The following is an 18,939-nucleotide window of genomic DNA, read 5'->3' as shown; positions in this document are numbered from 1 at the left end:
TGACTTCACCTGGTAGAATTACAAGCTTTTCTCTTATCAGAAGTTCTCAGCTTCCTCCGGTGTGGCATTTTTTGAGCTTCAATGGTGTCCTGATTGTTGGCAGGACAAGTGGGGTGTGGGAGGAGGAAGGCACCAGCCTCCTCTGGCATAGGGTGCAGCAGCTTAACCCAAGGGCAGGAGTCTCCATGAGAGCTGGGTTGGGGCTGGGAGGTGGGATGGGTGTGCAGGCAGAAGGACCAGGGAAGGGACAATGTGCACACACTGCCCAAGGTGATGCTGGCAGCTCTTCATCACCCCTGGGAGCTGGTGGGATGCTTAGCAGAGGAGGGGAGCCAAGGACATCCCACACTCTTTCCTTAGAGTTCACCTTTTTTGCAGAAGAATTTTATAGTGTCTAAAGAAAAAAAAAAAAAAAGATCTTAAAACTGTTCAGCTTTTGAATTTAGCACAGTTCCCTAGGAAAGAAAAAGCGGGGAAGGGGTGGGAGGAAGAACCTTACCCCAGACTTCACAGATGACAGCTGAGAGAAAAGAAATTAGTGTCTCGACTTCCTACCCTGGGGATAACCCAGCCTCAATAAAAAGCCTATTGCATTTACAAATACAAAGGAAGGCTTCAGCAATAACTTCACAAAAACACCCACAATAAAAAAACAAGTCCACCCCCACACAAGCTGGAGGTAGACTGTATCTGGGAATGCTGGTGGCTGCTTCAGTGAGCACAGAGATGCTTTGCCTTCCAAAAACCATGACTGGAGCAGAACCAGGGCTGGATCTCAGACAGTGAGCACTGCTTTGGAAAGCCTCCCATGTCTTGCCATAAGCTCCCAATATCTTGACAGCTTTTCAATTCCTGGTGCAATTACTTCTCTTTATTTTCCAGACTGTGCTGGAGTCTTCTCTTTTGGAGCTCCTCATCTTTGGGATTCTTTTTTTTTTTTTTTTTGATAAGTGGCTGGTGCCCATGATTGTAGCCCTGGGTGTGCAGCAGGAGCCCAGCAGCTCCCAGAACCTCTAGGGAGCTCGGCCCCATCCCCTCCCTGAAATACCACTCACCTCCTGATATTTATAGCTCTCTGTGTCCTGCTCATGATCCTTCCCAACTCCCAGTTGCAGTATTTGTGAATGTTACACTCGAAGGCTGTTACGGTGGAGAAGACTGATGCCAAGTTGTAAAATCATGCCAGGGAAGTTGGAACATAAGTTTGGTTGTAAATATTGGCAGAGCTTCATAAAAAATTACAAGAAAGCTCCTCCAAGAAATTAGAAGACTCTTTTAAAAGTTGTTATTGAGGCTAATGATCTCCTATATTTTTACAGAATATCTCTTCAGGCTTGCAGCTAATGAAATTTCAGGGAAAACCAAATTATCTCTTGACTAAGATTAACAACATCAGCAAAAGGAAAGACCTCATAAATGCTACTCCCTAATGCCTCAGTCTGAGCCTTCTCACTGGTACAAGATCATCCTTCTGTACTATTTTTAACTACTTTGTCCAGTCTAGTTTTAATGGCAGAACAAGCTGTGATGTCTCTATGTACTGTACATGCCATCACAAACCCACTCCAAAGAAGAAACTGGGAAATAAGAGCAAAGGCACAAAAGAAATGTATTTAGAAAAGTATCAGAGGTTAATTCAAGGGCACTGAGAGTCCTTGTGCTGAACTGAATGCAAACCAATACAATTTTGCTGCTTCTGCTAATACTTCAGGGACAGAGGTGGAAGTTGGTTTGCCCTTTTTGGTACCCATCACCCTGCACCAGGCTGTAGCAAAATACTCAGGCTACTCACAAAGCTCCATGCTGCTGAGAGCTGATCAGCTTAGGCCATGGTCCTGCCTGCCAGCTCAGTGCCATGCTGCGTCCTCCAGCTGCCACCACCTGTCCCTTGCCTGTCCTAGGCACTGCTCCCAGACCTTGGGGCTTTGCTTCCCCTTCTGGAACTGTGCAGCACCCAACAAAATGGCAATTTTACTCCTGGCTGGTTATGCTCAGTGCTAATACCCCAAATCAAAGGATTGAACACAAAAGGGCTGAGGACATCCCATTCTGGTCACCAGGCACTCTGTCCCTGGGGCTGCAAGAGCATCCTGCATCACCCTTCAGGCTCCTAGGATCAACTGGGAGCTGATGTCCAGCAATAAAGCCTGTTTCACACTGGCTGGTGATTAGATTAAGCCTCTGGGCTGAGCCTGTGCTCAGCATGCCAAGCATGCCATAAAGACCATGTTCCTGTAACTGTGGAAACATCTTCCTTGAGCTCAGTTAACCAAGTAACTCAGAACACAGAGTAGCCCCGTGCTGCTTGCTCTTACCTTAAATTCCTCTAATCTTGTGTTATCTCTGAATATTATCAGCAATTTCTTTTCTCACCAGAGAAGAGATTAAAAGTAAACAGCTTATGGCAAAGACCTGTTCCTTAAGAATCCTGACTACAAATACACCTGCCAGAAGATAGTAATTTTATTATGATTTACAAACTATGGGGATGATTTAGGTAATACATGCCATGCTGAGATAGGTAGCAAGTCAAATGAGTCACAGCTCACACATTTCAACCTCTTAAAATAAAACTAGTTTGTAGAATTGAGATCTACTTTTCATAATCTCATGTTTACCAATAGTACAGACATTACCATGTCTTTTCAGACTTTTTTTAAAACAATCTGAACAGTATCACTTAAAGACTAAGTGAAACAACCCAGAACCTGCTATGCGATTCAACCCATCCTCACTGGCAATGGCACAGGAAAACCACAGCATTCCTCAACCCATCCTGTGAAGCCATTTCTTAGTCCAAGAGCTGGGAAACAGTTGGAGTATTTGTAACACCACAGCCAGCAAACGTTCCCCTTCCTCTAAAGGTGACCCCTCTACCTTGTACACAGAGAAGGAAAGTCTCCTTAACTTCTTCCCTCTTTTAAAGCAATGCCATCAGCCCTCCTGTCCTGCCTGTACATAATGCTCTCTAGCCCAAAGTCTCCTCTGCTCCTGGCCAGGTAAAGGCAAGGCAAAAGGAAGAGCTCTTACCTTTGCAGACTGAAGTGGCAAACACAAATCCAGGTGCAAATTCCCCCCCTCAAGCCCTGCCAATCCCACATGTCAAACCCCTTGGGTCAGGCTTCATGGAGCAGGGGTGGTGGGAGCACGGGGCACCCATGGAGCTCTCCTCACCATGCAGACACTACCAGTCCTCCTACGGGACTGCCCTCAAATTCCAGCAGACATTTCACAGTCTGCACCTGCCCAGCTCAAACCTGGGGCAGATCCAAGGGACCTGCATAGGGGACCAAGCCATGGGGCAGAGCCACCCCTGTGCACTCCTGCAGGGGAAGCATCACCAAGAGGCACACATCACTTCTTCCCTCCTACAGCAGCTCTGACCTTCTCTTCCCTACTTGTTTTTACCCCAACTGGTCCAAAGATAAGACATAGAGCTACTAAACTTCTAAAACCTGTAGACCTGAGTTTCTACACTACCTGTTCCAACAGCAGCACAGGAGGCACGGAGCTCACAGCAGTTTGGGAGATTTACTGACACAATTTCTCATGTTCCCTACAGGGACCAATAACACTCCCCTGCAGTGCTCTGGCATTGAGTGCTGGCTGCATGCAGTGATTTACTGTACCCTTCTCCCAGAGCACTGTGCACCTCCAGAGTGTTGGCATGAGGGTGGGCTGACTGGGTTTTTTATTTAATTTTGTATTTATGAAGACGATTAACTTCCAGCCCCCCTGAGCTGCATGCTTTTTTTTTTTTTTCCCTTTGTTTTACTTGGCTTTTCTAAAAGGCAAATCGGGATGTATTTTAATTTGGAGGAACAAAACTGGCAGCAGCCTTGTCAGAGAAGACCTCTCTCTGATGGGAAATGAGTAGATAAACCACTTACTATAGCTTTTCCTATAGAGACTAATACTGTACTGAGCTGAAGAGTGCCCTTCTGAGAGGAAAGGAGGAATACACCAAAGTGATCTCCTGGATTCAGACATTCCAGAGTTTGTCTACTCTGATCATTGCTCAATTATGTTTTACTCTAAGTCATCTTCTTTGAATTTCAGAACTTGTTTTATCCAAGAGTTCAGGCAATGCTGATTTAGGTTCTCATCCACTTAAGCAGTATGACAGTTTAATGACTCACAAAGGCATGAGTTTGGTTTTTTTTGTGTTGGATAATTATCTATGCCTGATGAAAGAAATGCAAGCAATATGTTTAAAGGGGAAAACAGTATTTTTCAGATTATTATGGCATTCTGCTTTCAGTCTCATGGTGCACAGAACTCCTGAACACATCCTACAGCCATCCAGAAACCAGTAGCTTTCGCAGTTAATTATTGTACTAATTTTTGCCATAGGTTAGTTGGGTGCTCATTGGAAATTCTCCTATTCACTCATTCTTCAGAATGACTCGCAAGTCCTTTCAATGAATGGTATTCCAAACCACAAGTTATTAGAACTATGAATTACAAATATTTAAAATTAATTACACAATTTGTGCTGCAACCAGAGAAACAATCCTTTATGTATGACATATGAATTGCAATCTCAACCATCAAAAAATGAATAAGCCATTAATTTTGGATTGTAGCTATACCTGTAGAATTCAATTCACCATTTACATGAATCCTGCCTGAATTTTCCAGTTGATGGTACAAATCAGAATTTAAATAGGTGCATATTCAGGGGTAAAAAAAAGGATTGTGGCAATTCCTACACTTGAAGAAAGCAAACTTGGAAAACAGGCAAACCAAACCCCAGCAGCACACAGCCCACATTGTCTCCTCCTGCAATGAACACTGTGGTACAAAATAAAGGGGGGGGGGGGGGGGGGGGGCTACGTGTGGGGTTCACATGCATTGAGATCCCAAACTGTCAACCAACAGGACTACATCCTGTAGCCCATGAGGCAAATGAGCCCTGATGCTCCTGCAAAGCTGAGTGCTGGGTGCCACTGCCTGCTTTGACTGAGTGACAGTAAGAGGCACACAAGGCAGCATTATTCAAGCTGCTAAAACAAAATGACAAGCACTCCTCCTCCCAGAGAGCCACCCAAGTGCCCTAGCAGTGTCAGGGTGTCTGGAGAGAAGCCTTTTGTTAGTTCAAAAGAAGCAGCAGGGGCTGGTGAAGCTACAAAGGTAGACTCTGAGAAGGGACAGGGAGGGGGTGTCACAATCCCTTTGCTGGAGAAGACAAGGGCGCTCCCTGTGGAGTCAAGTTGTTCCTCTCAGACAGAAAAGCAGGACTAGCCAAAACCCACACACAGCTTGGGTGTTCTCCCTACTCCTTCCTGAACCCACCCCAGGAGAAACCACACATGCCAACAGTTACCTGCTGCTCACAAACCCAGGCTGTCTGAGCACCCTAAGGTGCTTCTTTTGCTCTCTCCGTTTTTCAACACTTAACCCACCAGCTATTTCAAACACGAATTGAGACCAACCCTGTACAAAAACTTGTGGGAAGCGCCCTTTCTGGTGACTCCAGGCCTTGGGCAGCATCTGAGGGACACTCACCTTAGCACATGAGTGGATCCATTTATGGTGGTGGTGGAGCAGGGGACTGTCTGCCCCAGGATGGAAGGCCTTCGGTACCTTTCATCCCCACAGCAGAGGATGATGAGGAAGGCACGTCTGAAAGACTTGTTCAGGAAGGCGTAGAGGAAAGGGTTCAACCCTGAATTGATGTAGCCCAGCCACAGGAAAGCCGTCCACAGCTTCCCCGGCACCGTGTAGTTTATGAAAGGGTCCACTATGTTTGTGACAAAGAAGGGGGCCCAGCAGAGACAGAAGCATCCCATGATGATGCAGAGGGTCTTGGCAGCTTTGGTCTCAGCCTTCATGCGGTGGGTGCTGTGCTGGTCTGGGGGGTGCTGGCGGCCGTCAGCGGGGGTCCCCGCGCGCTGCAGCACCCGAATCTGGCGGGCGTGCTCCCTGGCAGTCACGTAGATGCGGTAGTAAGCCAGCACCATCAGGAGGAAGGGGATGTAGAAGGCCACCACGGAGCAGGTAATGGCGTATGGCTTGTTGACCATGAAGATGCAGTAAGTGGAGTTGGAAGCCTTGTTGAACTGCCTTTGCTGAATCTGGGGCAGGGAGAGGAAGGGCAAGAAGAAGGAAAGAATTTCAGTGCTTTCACTCCAAAACCAGCAGGCTGTTTGCAGGACAGGGACAGTCCACACAACTTGCTTATTCACCCTCCTTTCTCTCTCCTCTCTCCACAGCACTTGCCTTACACACCACTGCCTCTCCTGCCTGGAGAGCTTCTCAGGTCTGGGCTTGCCCTGGGCTTTTCAGGTCTGCTGCTCCCCAGGACTGATGGACCAACCCGTGGTGCAGCTCCAGCATCCTAGAGCATAGCTCAACCTGGCTAGTGAAAATCTGCTTAACCCCCCAGTGCAGACACAGCAAAGGGGAATAACATCACTCTGTGCCAAGCTTCTTTTGCAGTTCTCACTGCAGAAGTCCCACAGGGACTTAGGGAAAGACCAGGTGGCCAGGGAAAGGACCTGCAGCACCTGGGGGTGACACTGAGCTTCCCAGACCCAGAGGCTGTGGCAGCAGCTGAGGCAGAAGTCTGCAGGCTGAGTCCATAAGCTGAGATCTGGCCAGTGACTTTTGATAGAAACAGAAACAGTAAATGAAGAAAGGGATCTTGCATATGAGTTGAGGAGCAAGAGGCATAACTGGGACAGATAGGCAATTTTGGGTGGTGTTTGAACCCTGCACTACCTCAGCCTGCAGCTACTGAAAACTGCACAGTCAAGGCCAGCAGGTCACAAGGAGGGACAGGACTTGCGCTGCTATTAAGAAAGGCAGGTCCAGCCAGCTGGGTGCTGAGTCCTCTCTGAAAAGTTGTGGGCAGGAAATCAGTGGAAGAGATCAGATACCTGACACAATTTGTTAAATAAACAAAATGCACCTTCATTTTCTACCAGCTGCATGTCCTAAAGGTGCTTATCTGGAAGCAATTTTGGCTTTCTCACCTTGTCTAGAGGATTGCCAGCTTGCACCTGTTACTCTCCATGAGCCAAAAATTATTTATAGCTCCTTGACTGAGACTTGGCATAGAAGATGCCACATCTCTTCAAACAAGCTCTTCTAAATAAGGTGTTTTCACAGTTTGCCATTTTTTAATTCCTGCATCTCCAGCTTGGAAGGAGAGCAAATTTGCAGCTCTTAACTCCTTGTTCTGTAGAGGGGATCTTGCAAGTGAAGCCAGACTGCAGTGGGCAAAACTGATTTATGCTGAAACTACTTGCAGAGAGAATTTCACACTTGTCCCCCCTGTCTGAGGCTCATGCCAAGATGGGATGTTGGTGGGACTGGCCCAAAGCACCATCTCTCATGATGAAGTCTGGGTTTCCTGGTCCTCCAAACATTGCTAGCAGGCCAAGGAGGGAACATCAGGCTGAGCCAGAGAGTGGCCACCATGCCCTGAGGCCAAGGGAAACTGAGGACTCCCAAGGTGCTTGGTGGGAACTGGCTGGGGCTTGGTGACACAGGTAAAATCCTCTCCCACTACTGTCTTTCTGACAGTCCTTCCAGGACACAGTAGTTTTAAACTCCCTTAAAGACACCCTCCAAAAATTCAGCATCCTCTCTGCACTGATAACAAGAAGCTTCTCCTTCAGCCTCTCTTGCCTTCATGTCTTTGCATATTGGTTTTTAAAGAAGAATCCACAACACCAAAGATACTTGATACAAAGTTGGTGTACCTCCTTAGCTACTCACCAGATCATTGATGCCAATGCTATTCCAGCCTTGCATGATAGGGAGGAAAGAAATAAATGTTGGGATTACCCAGCACCCTCCGAGCATCAGAGCGATGCGCAAGGGAGTCATCTTGTTCCTGTAAACGAGCGGCTGGCAGCAAATAGCATAGTACCTGCAAGGAGGAAAGTGAGAGAACAACCATCATCAAAGGAGACTTACAGGTCTTCTAAAAATAAAACAGGAAATAATTTTCTCCAGTTTGTGCCTCCTGCCTTTTTCAAAATAGAGAAAAAGAAAAAAAGAGTCTATAACCTATTCCATTGACTGCTTCTCACAGAAGGAGTTCAGGATATTTTCACAGCATGAGTAAATAAGGTTTCATAATGCCTTGCAAGAGAAAGTCAGTATTTTCTCTTTTCCAGCTAGGGAAAATGAGGCACAGATTAAAGCTCTGAAACTAGCATATGTCCATAAGCATAGCAGATCAGCAACCCTTTCATCCTAGTGCAGACCTTTGGTGGTCGTGAGCTGAGAGTCTGCCTCAGGTGCCCAATGAAATATTTATCTTTAGAGTGTGGATTTCATGTCATAGACAGCCCAGTACTGATGTCCCCACTGCTGCAACAGGGAACTGGGATCCAGAGGCACTAGAAGTGCCCATAAAATCTCAGCTCTTCTAAATAGCAAAAGATGGAACTCAGCCATGTGCCTGATGTATGCATTTTCTTAGCAAATTAACAGCGATCATCTGATGGATGTAGCTTCCATCCCACAGGATATGAGCACTGCATTGAAGAAGTGGCTACAGTTTCAAAAACTATTTATAAAGGGAATAAATGTTCTCTGACAAAGAATTTTTTTGAGTCAAGCCTCACATCAAGGCATAATGTGCAGGTAGAGAAAGCCTTGCTGATGAATGCCTATAAAAATCAGTTTTATGAGGTCAGTAGAATCATGAATTAGAGACATTAAATTAGCAAACACACACTAAAGGTGGGTCATTAAACTGAGATGTCAGCCACACATTAAAATAAGATGTGTGAATGCACACATACACAGTTTGCACAATTTATCTCATTAAAACTTGAGTGGGAACCAAGTTTTGTGTTAAAAGACACAAAAATCTAAAGATTCTAAAATTTTCTTAAGACATTTTTAAACGTCATGAGGACTTGACTGAGTTGCTTTATTTTGATAAAATCAGATGATAAATTCACACAAAGGGTTGAAATAATATCTAAGTGTCAAAAGAAAACATTTTTTAAAGTCTCTTTGAAATAAGATTCAAAATGTCACAGGGGAAAGATTTTGAAAACAAGCATTCAACTATTTCAATTTCATCATTTCTATATTCTCTTTTGATTTCCTGTATGAAAATCAGCCTGTTCCTCTGAAGTTTCACTTTAAAAGAGATTGCATATTTAACAGTAACTCTTCTTTTAGAGCATTGGGTGTAATGTCCCTCTCATAGAGCTCATGATAAGAGCCACAGCATCCCATGGCTCTGATTCCTGTCCCCACTACCCCAGCCCTCAAAGGCCTCCCACAGGGGCCAAGGATATTTTATAGGAATAGGATTCACTTAGTTTTGGGGCTTGCCTTGACAAGTTGAAAAAATGAGGGTATCCAGCCTCAAAGACATACAAAGCCCAACTGGGTGATACCCTGAGCGATCTAATTAAATGAAGACAGAATGAAGCCTTGAGTTTGGGCCTGCTTCAAGAGGAAGGCTGGATCAGAGACCTCCAGAGGTCATTTCCAACCTAAATATTTCTGAGCCTATCAGACAATGAGGACCATCCTGGTCCTAATTTCAGTGGATCCAATAAATATTCCCTCCTCATGACAGCCACAATGTGCTTGTGCAGCTTTGCTTTGTGTTGCTAGAACTTACTGAGTTGGAATTCCTCCTTGCTCTCCAGATTTCCTTCCCTCAGGAAATAAACTGACCTTTGAATTCAAACAGGTAGTTTCAGCAATGTTTTGACTGCTTATTAGGACAGATGGTGCTTCTCTTGTCATTATGTGCAACTCCTGATGCTAAACACAAGGGAGATAGATCTTGGCATATTTAACTGTTTACTATCTGAGAGAAACCTACTGGAAAGTGCTACCCAGTGCTGAGCATCGAAGGATTCCTGAGACATTCCTGGTGGCAAGTTACTTGCAAGAGACCCCATTCATTTGCAGAAAGGGCAAAAGAAGATTTTAATAAATAAGTGGGAAAGAACAGCTAAGACACCAACTACCATTTCACAAGTTGAATAAGCAATCAAAAAAGGAAAACCACGATACATTGCTAATTAACTACAGCAGGAAAACAATTCTTCCAAGCAGTTTGAGATATTACATTTCTGTACTTCTATCTCTGCTGCAGCTGACAGCATTACACTGACTTGTATATGCTATTAAAGGCCATTAGAGTAAAATTATGCCTGTAAAAATGACATCTAAAGCTGTCATATCTTCCCTCCCAGTGATTCAGCAGCAATTTTCCACCACTTACATGTCAAAAGAGTACAGTTATATCTATATTTTGGTAACTACTGCTACTATAACTTCCCCTGTGTTCCAAAAGTTGAGCTGGGTTCCTCTTGCCCTACACTGTTATGGGTCACAAGGTTCTGGAATCAGTGTGGGTGACAACTTTGCTGATGGCAAAGGGAGGCAGCCACTTTTTTGGCACACCAGCCACTTTTCCAAAGCTCAATAGGATTTCCATTCAATGGCCCAGAGAGTCAGATAATAGAAATCTTTGTATGTTAATATAAATCATTGAAGTCACACCAACATTTACAGTAGCTGCTGATTTGATGGATGTGATGGTTTGGGCATTTAAGCAGCTATTTATTCACTGAGAGAAAAGTAATTATATCTCTAAGATTATCAATAGTTTTAGTCAAAAGCTGATATAAAGACATTTTCTGATTCTACATTTCTGCTTCCTGTCAAGATACAGCTTTTTCCTGCATTCATAAAGTTTATACACAATTAATACCATGTCCAAGTGTACTTAAATATTAATTCTTACTATTATCAGCTAAAAGCCATGTTTCTACATTTTCTTAAAAATGCTAACTTCCCTGCTACCTACCACAGAGCAGATGATGAGAAACATCCTTTCCTCAGCTTCTGCTGTGACATTCTTTGCTGAAGGGGAAATACAAGGATCCCTTCCTGGAGCTGTAGATCTTTCAAACAGCTCCATAAAGCAAAGGTTATTATAATCCTTTTCCTTTCCCATATCAGCCATTTGTCACAGGAATTAATCATGTGTTAACATTTTGCATAAGGCTCAACAGAAATCCCTAGCTCTTATGGCCTTAATGATGGCTCTTATGCCACTGCAGGCATGGCTGGCTACCCAGGACTTGTGACCTGCCCAGCTTCCCTTGGTGGCTCCTTGGCACAGGCTCCATCCTGAGGAAGATAAATGAGATGCTCCCTGATCTTGCACTGCCAGTTCCAGTGGTACAGATGGAGGGTGGGGATGGACTGATTAGAGCCAAGTGGATCAAATCCCCAGAGTGGACTTCGTGTTAGGAACACTCCAAGGGGATGCAGGTACAGCTCTATCGTGCTCACAAAACCCATAAAAAACGCTCAAGGTTCAGTGTTTCAGTGCCCCAGTCTGTGGGGTAATTTTCTCCACATTCCTTCATGCAAGCCCAGCAGGAATTCCCACAGTCACACCCAGTAACCTCACATCCAGAGGGTCCATCAGCTGCAAGAGCAAAATGTTTTATGCTTCCCTGACAGCACTTGTGCTTTGCCTTCTGGGGAGCTTCTCCTTCCAGTAAGTAAAAGCAGAAGGTAGATACAAATGCCTGGTGAACTGTACATCAGCAACACATTTGTACTTAACAGCCCTCAGCACTTTGGATAGAGAAGACACAAGCTCACATTCCTCAGGAGCAGGATCATGGACAGCTGCCTGATGTTAAACTGTGTCTATGTGAACTCAGGAGATGGCAGATAAGAGGGAAGTTGTGAAGCCGAAGAGAAAATAGGCAGAAAATGAACCTCAGTTGTATTCTTGACTTGCATGACTGGATGCTGAACCTGCTGTGTTGGTCCAAGGCTTTTGTGGAAATTTAAGTGTTGTAAATCATGGCTGTTTGCTGTTGCTGTTTTGGTTGTGTGAAAAATCCTACACATATATGCACAAACATAGGCACACTTCTTGTGGCATAGCCTGCTGTTCCTCCAGGAAAAAAAATAGAAAACCCCCTTAATTCTTTAAAAGCACATCAACTCTTAAATGATGACAGCCATAGCTATTACAAGTTTATGGCTTCTTGTTCTTGTAGATGAGAAAGGAAAGAGGAGAGAAAAGGAAAAAATAAAGAAGTTGTATGGTATTTCAACACACTGGTGACCTAGATATGATGGCAACATAATTTAGTTGTGGTCCATTGTGGTGGATGGGTATTTGCATAGTTATCAAGCACCAACACTATGAGACTACAGCTGTGACCAGGATCTGTGCTCAGGATTGAAATAAAGGGTCCAAGAATCCTGATAAACCAGCTGGACCAGTAACTACCATACACCAGGCTTCTGCAGCTGAAGAGAAGCAAGCAGTGGTACAGCAGCCTGTACATCTACATCTGGCTACCCATCAGCCTGGACATCCAAATGCCTCCCAAAAACCATGGTGGTGCAAAAGCTGCCCTGGGCAGAGCTCCGGAGAACAGCTCTGGAGCCTCCAACTCCTGCCTCAGAACAGTGATGCTCTAACTGCACTGCTGCTCTTTCCTTGCCTTCTGGGTATTACAGAAATAGAATTACTGAGCTGTATTAGATAATTCTTTGCCCTTGGAGTATCCACCTGGTTTGCAGTACAATTTTATTTGAGCTATGAGTATGCAGACACAACGTTTAAGCAAACTCCTTGGGTACCACAGACAACAGACTGGTTCTGTGGGTGGCCCACAGTTAAGAGCATTTGGTGGCATGTGCATGTATAAAATTATATACATACTATTATCATCACTGGGGCCCAAATCAACTGAGGAAAATTTACTGATCACTAACATGGACTACTTTTTTGACCCATCTTTGAGGAACTAGGATAAAAAAGAAGGTGAGACAGTGGGAAAACTCTGGGTGCTGTTAGGTCTTCTTCCAGTGTTAGGGAGCAACAACCACGTGCATGTAACAAGCTCTGTGTCTGTATGTGTCTGCTGAGCCATGCCTTGAGCACCTAAGTGGGAATGATTTGTTTTTGAGTTCCTAAAGGAAGAGAAGCCAACAAAACAGAGTTGCAGACAGCCAGAGACCACGAGCTGCCACCCCAGGGGACCTGGTTCTGACCCCAGTACCCAGGAGGCTGAGCTGGGCAGGAGGTCCCAGGGGCTGCTCCCAGGCAACCAACTGGGATGCTGAACACATTGACTGGTACTGATGAAAAATCTTGTGGGCAACAAAATCTTGTGGGAGCAAAAGCTGCTTCTCCTCAAAGGACAGAAGTTAAAACATAAGGATTTGGTTAGTTTGGAAAATCTCCTTCATTGTCTTTTTGGAGCTCTACTCTGGCATGCTCCACAAAACCCAAATCTGAACATGGCTTGGCACACCCCTCCTCTCCCTCAGTTACCCCAGGCTGGGTCAGAGTCTTCAGCTGAAACCTCACCCAACAGCAAAGTCTAAGGAGCCAGGATCTCAATTTATTTGTGCCTATATGAAATTGAAACAGAGCCACTGGCTTTATTTTTCACTGAAACCAGATTCTGGCCTCTGCATCACCAGATTTTTTTTTTTTTTTTTTTTTTTTTTCTTGAGAGAGAGAGAGAATGAGAGAGAGAGAGAGAGAACAGCTTTTTCACTTTTTTTTTCCCCACTGAGCAAATAATCTATGGTCTATGACTGTGCCAAATAAAACAAAGTTATGCATTGCTGGACTAGAAAAAAGAAAGTCCTAAAATTATTATATCTAACAAAATTAAATTCTTATTAGAAAAACAATGGCCTGCTGGTGTTGAGATAATTACACTGAGAAAAATGCTAAAGAGAACAGTTAATTGGAACTAGATAAATTTAGCTAGTAATACAAACAAACATATGTTGCCAAACAGAGATAGAGGACTCTTTCATGGTCCCTCTGTGGGTCAGTGTGTGTGCAGGGTTATTGGCACCATATTTCTAGAGGGTTTGTAAAAATTACTAAAGGACAGTGCATCCCTCAGGCTATGCCACAGCCATCTGCTCTGCTATTTTTCTTGATGCTCTCGGACCTGCATTCTACAAATTCGGTGTCAGTTTCCTTGCTGAGTGCTGGCAGGGATAGCTCTGGAGTGACGTGTTGTCTCACAGCCCTCATGGACAGGCTCCATTTGCCCTTGCTCAGCCCCTGTGTCCTGGCTCTCTGCTCCTCCACCCATGTTCATGGGAGCACTACGAGACCTCGCAGCCTTTCCAGCTGAAAAGAGCACAGGGGATTTATGGCCCAGTTCCAAACTACGGCAGGAATTTGTGTTATATAATCAGATTGGTGACTGCCTCATCAGTACTTACTGATAGCTATTTAAAACCTCCTAAGTCTCCCCACTAATAACTTCCTCCTGCTCCTGGCCAGCTGGCAGATGCTTTGCAGATCACAACTGGGCACATCTGTTTTCTCCCCATCCTTGAGAAAGACACATCATGGTCCTAACTCCAAGCCCCACCGTGGCCCAAGCATCCTTTGGCAAACCAGTGATTTTCCTGTGCCCCAGCTGCATTGGCTGAAGCAAAGGAGATGAGCATGGAGAGGGATGGGATGCAGCACTGAAAACAGGAAGCAGAAAGGTTCTTCTGTAGAAAAACCAAGGATTTGAGTGTTTAGGAGTCTCTAAAGCATCATCTCTCTCAAGGGATTGTGCTAATTTGATGTCTGAACAGCACATTAATGTTAATTAATGTTTGTAAATGGTGCGACGAGCATCTGTCACTCTGGTGCTCCAACACTCTTCAGATACATCTGCTTTGCCTTTGCCTTTATATAGCAGTGACTGTGTGGTGTGTTTGAATTTCAGTAAGATCAGTGTGGAGCACACAAACACACAATTAGCTTTGTTTTGTTGCATGTTACATGGGGAATCTGCAAATGTTTTGAACAGGCCCGGCAAACACTGTACCTAATGCCCAGCTGAGATGTAGACTTGGAAAAGAGCTTCACAGGCTGAGACAGAGCCAGGAGAGCTGGAGGAAGGAGGGAGAGGGTGGAGGATGCTCTGGTTACATGAAAAGCAGTGATGCCAGATGTGCATCTAAGCCCAAGAATACAGACATTTAACACCTGTTGGCTTCTCTGTTGATTTTTAGTTTGTTTTTTTTTTTGCCCCAAGACTTTGAGAAAACATTGTATTGCAAATTGTACTGTAAATACTGGAGAAGAAAATTGCCTTTCCTGACAGGTTAACTGTTTTTGGAGACTCTATTATAACTTTTTGGTCTATTTATATGCAGTGTAACTCTTTTTATTGCATAGGCACAAAGAATAGATATATATGCATTTATTTATTCAATAAATAAATAATTCAAGGCTAAATCTTTCTCTTATATCAGAATAACAGAGAGATTAAGAACAAATATAACCCAGTGACAGCAAATTTTAATTCAGTGAGCTCTGAGATGCCTCCAGTACCTTGGAAAAGCATTTTTTCAGATGAGACTGAGAGTGTCTCTAAGTCCCCATAGAACTTTGCTCCCCATATCTGGCTGGTAAGTTCAGTTTATCCTGTGGTGATTTCCCCAGATTTTCTCAAATGCCTATGAGAATTAAAGCCTTAAAGCCTGAGTCCTTCCCAGGAAATCCCCTTTCCTTGCCACTGTGGATTATTTTTGTCATTCCTCTCCTTTTTTTTTTTTTTTTTCTTTCCAGTGTCAGTAATAGAAATAGATCCAAGATGTTATCAGATAAAAGTCTTTTCAAACAACAGTTCCTGAGATTGGTGAGCAGAATGACTTCCCAAAATTTGTCCTGAGAATCTGATTAACCACCCTGTTTCTTTACAAAAGACCCACAGTTTATGTATGAAATAAAACAGAAGTCAGGAAACATATGAATCAGAGAGATAAAAGAAGCACCAGCCAAGGCCCTGATGCTGCCCTGGCAATGAGCAACACCCAATGTTGTAACCGAGAGCAATATCCCTGCCAAAGTGATATCCTGGCCACCAACCACTTCCTTCTCTGACAGCTCTGGGCTTTTTCTTTTGATATATTTTTAAGGCATGTTTTCTTCACTTTGAGGAAGAAGCTGCCACATCTGATCAGCGATGCAAACAGAGCAGTGCTGCAAAGCAGCTGAGGACCTGGCTTGCTCTGTTGATAGAAATCTCAATCCTTTCAAAGTCTTCCTTCACTGAGAAGGATTCAGAGAACCCTCTAAACCCAGCTACCAGGAGAGATTTATTGCTGTACTGTTCCCAGCAGGGTCATATCTGCCCTTTGTCTCCTGCTGGCAAGCAAAAACACACTTGAAACTTAAAGCAATTATAGTTCTTCTCCAGTCTCCTCCGTTCATACCTGTCCAGTGAGATACAGCAGAGGTGCAGGATGGATGCTGTGGTGAGCAGGACATCAAGGGACGTTCGGACCAGGCAGAACATCTCCCCGTAGATCCAGTTGTCCTGAACCAACTCAATGGCTCCAAACGGCATCACTAGCACTGACACCAGCAGGTCAGCAAAGGCAAGGGAAACAATGAAATAATTGGTCTTGATTTTCCTGCAAGACAGATCACAAAGTTAGGGTGGAATAGTTTCAGTGCAGCATCTTCTACATTTGGACAGAGATTTCAGTTTGTGGTTGGGACTACTTTGCTCCATATCACACTAAAAACTTCTCTCTAAGGTACTCCTCACTTTATATGATGACTCCTATTCTATTCCTCTTTTTTTACAGCTAAATATCCACTTCATAAACACATTCTTCTGCTCACACAGAACAAGCAAATAGATCCTCACAGGCCTCTGCCTGTAGCTCAGCCTCATAGCCTGAAATGGAGATCTTGGGGTGGAGGAAGGGAATTTTATTTTCACTTGTAAATTGGCAAAACCCTTCCAGAAAGCACTGAGAAAAATCTAGGCTGAAGCTGTAATTTTAACTTGAAGAGTACCTTTTAAATAATAACAATAAAATAGAATTAAATCCATTAAAAAGCCCACGCTGAATATGAATAGAGGCTGCTGAATATCTCACTCTGCTCCTGAAGCTGGTCTGACAGCTCCCTGGGGGAGCAGCAAGCCTTGAGACAGGAGTTTTGCCTGTGAGCCCCCCAAGTGCCTGGCAGCATCTGCCAAGCTGGGGCAGTGCAGTACAACAGGACCAGAACCTTGATCCACATGGGTTTCTGAGGGATGGAGGCCAACCTGCTTCTCCAAGGAACTGCTGCTTAGCACTACCTTTTATTCATTTATCTGTTTGGTTTTGTGGGTTTTATGGGTTTTTTTGTTTGTTTTTTTAAATGAAAGTGCTAAAAATGTAGTAGTGCAAGGATAAACCCAAGTGGGGCTGCCCTGGGGTGGGTGTGAGAGCTTGCCATGGCCATGGCCCCCACAGCTGTCTGGTCCCTTAGCTGTGAGCATGGGGCTTTTTGGGTGGGGATTGTCCCCTGTGGGTCCCAGTGGTGGGGCAGGTGGGCTCACCTGAGCTGCCTGTCCCTGCACACAGCCACCATCACCAGCAGGTTCCCCAGGATGGCCATCAGGATCACTGCAGAGATGAAGGTCAGCAGCACGATCTTCTCTGCTGCTCCAAAGCCCTCACTCGAACTGGAGAGCACATAGGAAAAAAAAAAAAAAAAGACAATAATAATCCACAGTGGCAAGGGAAAGGGGATTGCCCAGGAAGGACTCAGGTGACAGCAGCCTTCCCACCCAGACCAGTGACAAAGAGCATTTTGTATCTACAGGGAAAGCTGTGAGGTTTGTGTCCATCAGCAGAAGGTCCAAAAGTTGGGGGAGCACCCACCAAGCCCATGGCTGCCTGCATCTCACAGTTGTGGGTCAGCCAAGAGGTCCAGTAGAGTGGAGGAGCCACTTCAGAGAGCTGCACTGAGTTCTGAAAGGCTTTTCCAGTTCAGAGCCACTGGAAAAAAGTGTTTTCATTCACTTTTTGTCACAATAAATAATGTTATTTTCTAGGGAGAAGTACTTTGGTTTTCCTTCCTTTTGTTCTTCCACTTTCTCCCAAGGTTTTCCTCAAGATGAGCATTTTACATCTTGACTTTTGAAATCTTGTATCTTCTCTTCATGCTCTGTCACAGAATAAGAGGCAGTCTGTGTATTTTATTTTTTTTTTCACTTTATAACTTTTTTAGGGTACATTTTTTCAGGGGGAATGCCTGATTTCCCTCTTCCTTGATATCAGTATTCTTTTTCAATTAATGAAGAGAAAGGAAAGAAAAAGGAAGCATAACATGAAAACACAATGTTGTACATATTCTAAGCCTGTGTTTCTACAAATAACTTGTTAAATGTTAAAAAAAAAGTTCTGGTTTTGGGGTTTTTTTTTCTGAACCTGCAAAGCTGGAAGGTAATACACAGTACCAAATAAATAGTGTTCAATTCCTCATAAAATTGTTTGTATTATAACATTTTGAGCCACTTTTTCTTTAAAGGTATTTCTAATAATTTATCCAGAGCAAAATGCATCCTACACCTTCCACCTGCTTGTGTAACTTTCCTTATTACCATTACATGGGGGAGAAGGGGTGTTTATTCCTCTTATCAAGTGTGCTAGAAATAAACTGGTATTAAGAGCAGGACTTGACACTAATTCAGCAGGGAAATTTCTTCATGGTGCACGGAGCTGGTATTCAGCACCCAGATTTAATGCTGTGAGATTGTTGGGGTAACTGAAAAACCGAACCAGATTGACTTCCTCCAGGGTCACTTTTTATTTACTAAATACATTCCAGACTTTTGCACTTTATATCACTGAATTCTCATTGTTTTGGCAAAGCTAAAACAGGTTAGAGACTGCTAAAGTCCTGCCTCCACCACCTGTGCCCTGATAACAAGCTCCTAGTGACTGACTTCACCCTGCACCTCCATTCCAGAATATCTATTTAATCACAATCTCCTTTTTTGTCCCTAAAAGCAATGCCACTTCGAGTGTGACTTTTTTTGTCCAGTGCCACCAGTGGGTCAGATCACAGCCTGCTGAACTTGTACTCTTCATACTGAGCATGAACAGCACCTTAGGAACAAATTGATTTTAGATTTTTTTACATGGAAATACATC

At 44.1% G+C, this 18,939-nt stretch overlaps 1 protein-coding gene across 4 annotated transcripts in view; it reads right to left on the bottom strand.

Moving 5' to 3' along the window:
* HTR4 (5-hydroxytryptamine receptor 4) overlaps window positions 1-18,939 on the bottom strand; it is a 91,264-nt gene that overhangs the window by 30,962 nt on the left and 41,363 nt on the right. For all 4 annotated transcript variants that reach the window (XR_011728849.1, XM_071758848.1, XM_071758847.1 and 1 more), the window contains exons 3-6: window positions 17,340-17,465; window positions 16,219-16,419; window positions 7,726-7,879; window positions 5,509-6,077 (exon numbers count right to left, since the gene is read on the bottom strand). Coding sequence is in view for 3 of the 4 variants with exons in the window: in XM_071758848.1 (XP_071614949.1) it covers window positions 5,509-6,077; window positions 7,726-7,879; window positions 16,219-16,419; window positions 17,340-17,465 (1,050 nt within the window). In the remaining variant the exon portion in view is untranslated. The remainder of the gene's footprint in view (window positions 1-5,508; window positions 6,078-7,725; window positions 7,880-16,218; window positions 16,420-17,339; window positions 17,466-18,939) is intronic.

The sequence above is a fragment of the Heliangelus exortis genome, chromosome 15 (assembly GCF_036169615.1).
Source record: "Heliangelus exortis chromosome 15, bHelExo1.hap1, whole genome shotgun sequence".
NCBI classification, from domain to species: Eukaryota; Metazoa; Chordata; class Aves; order Apodiformes; family Trochilidae; genus Heliangelus; species Heliangelus exortis.
This window is presented reverse-complemented; position numbering and strand designations above follow the sequence as displayed.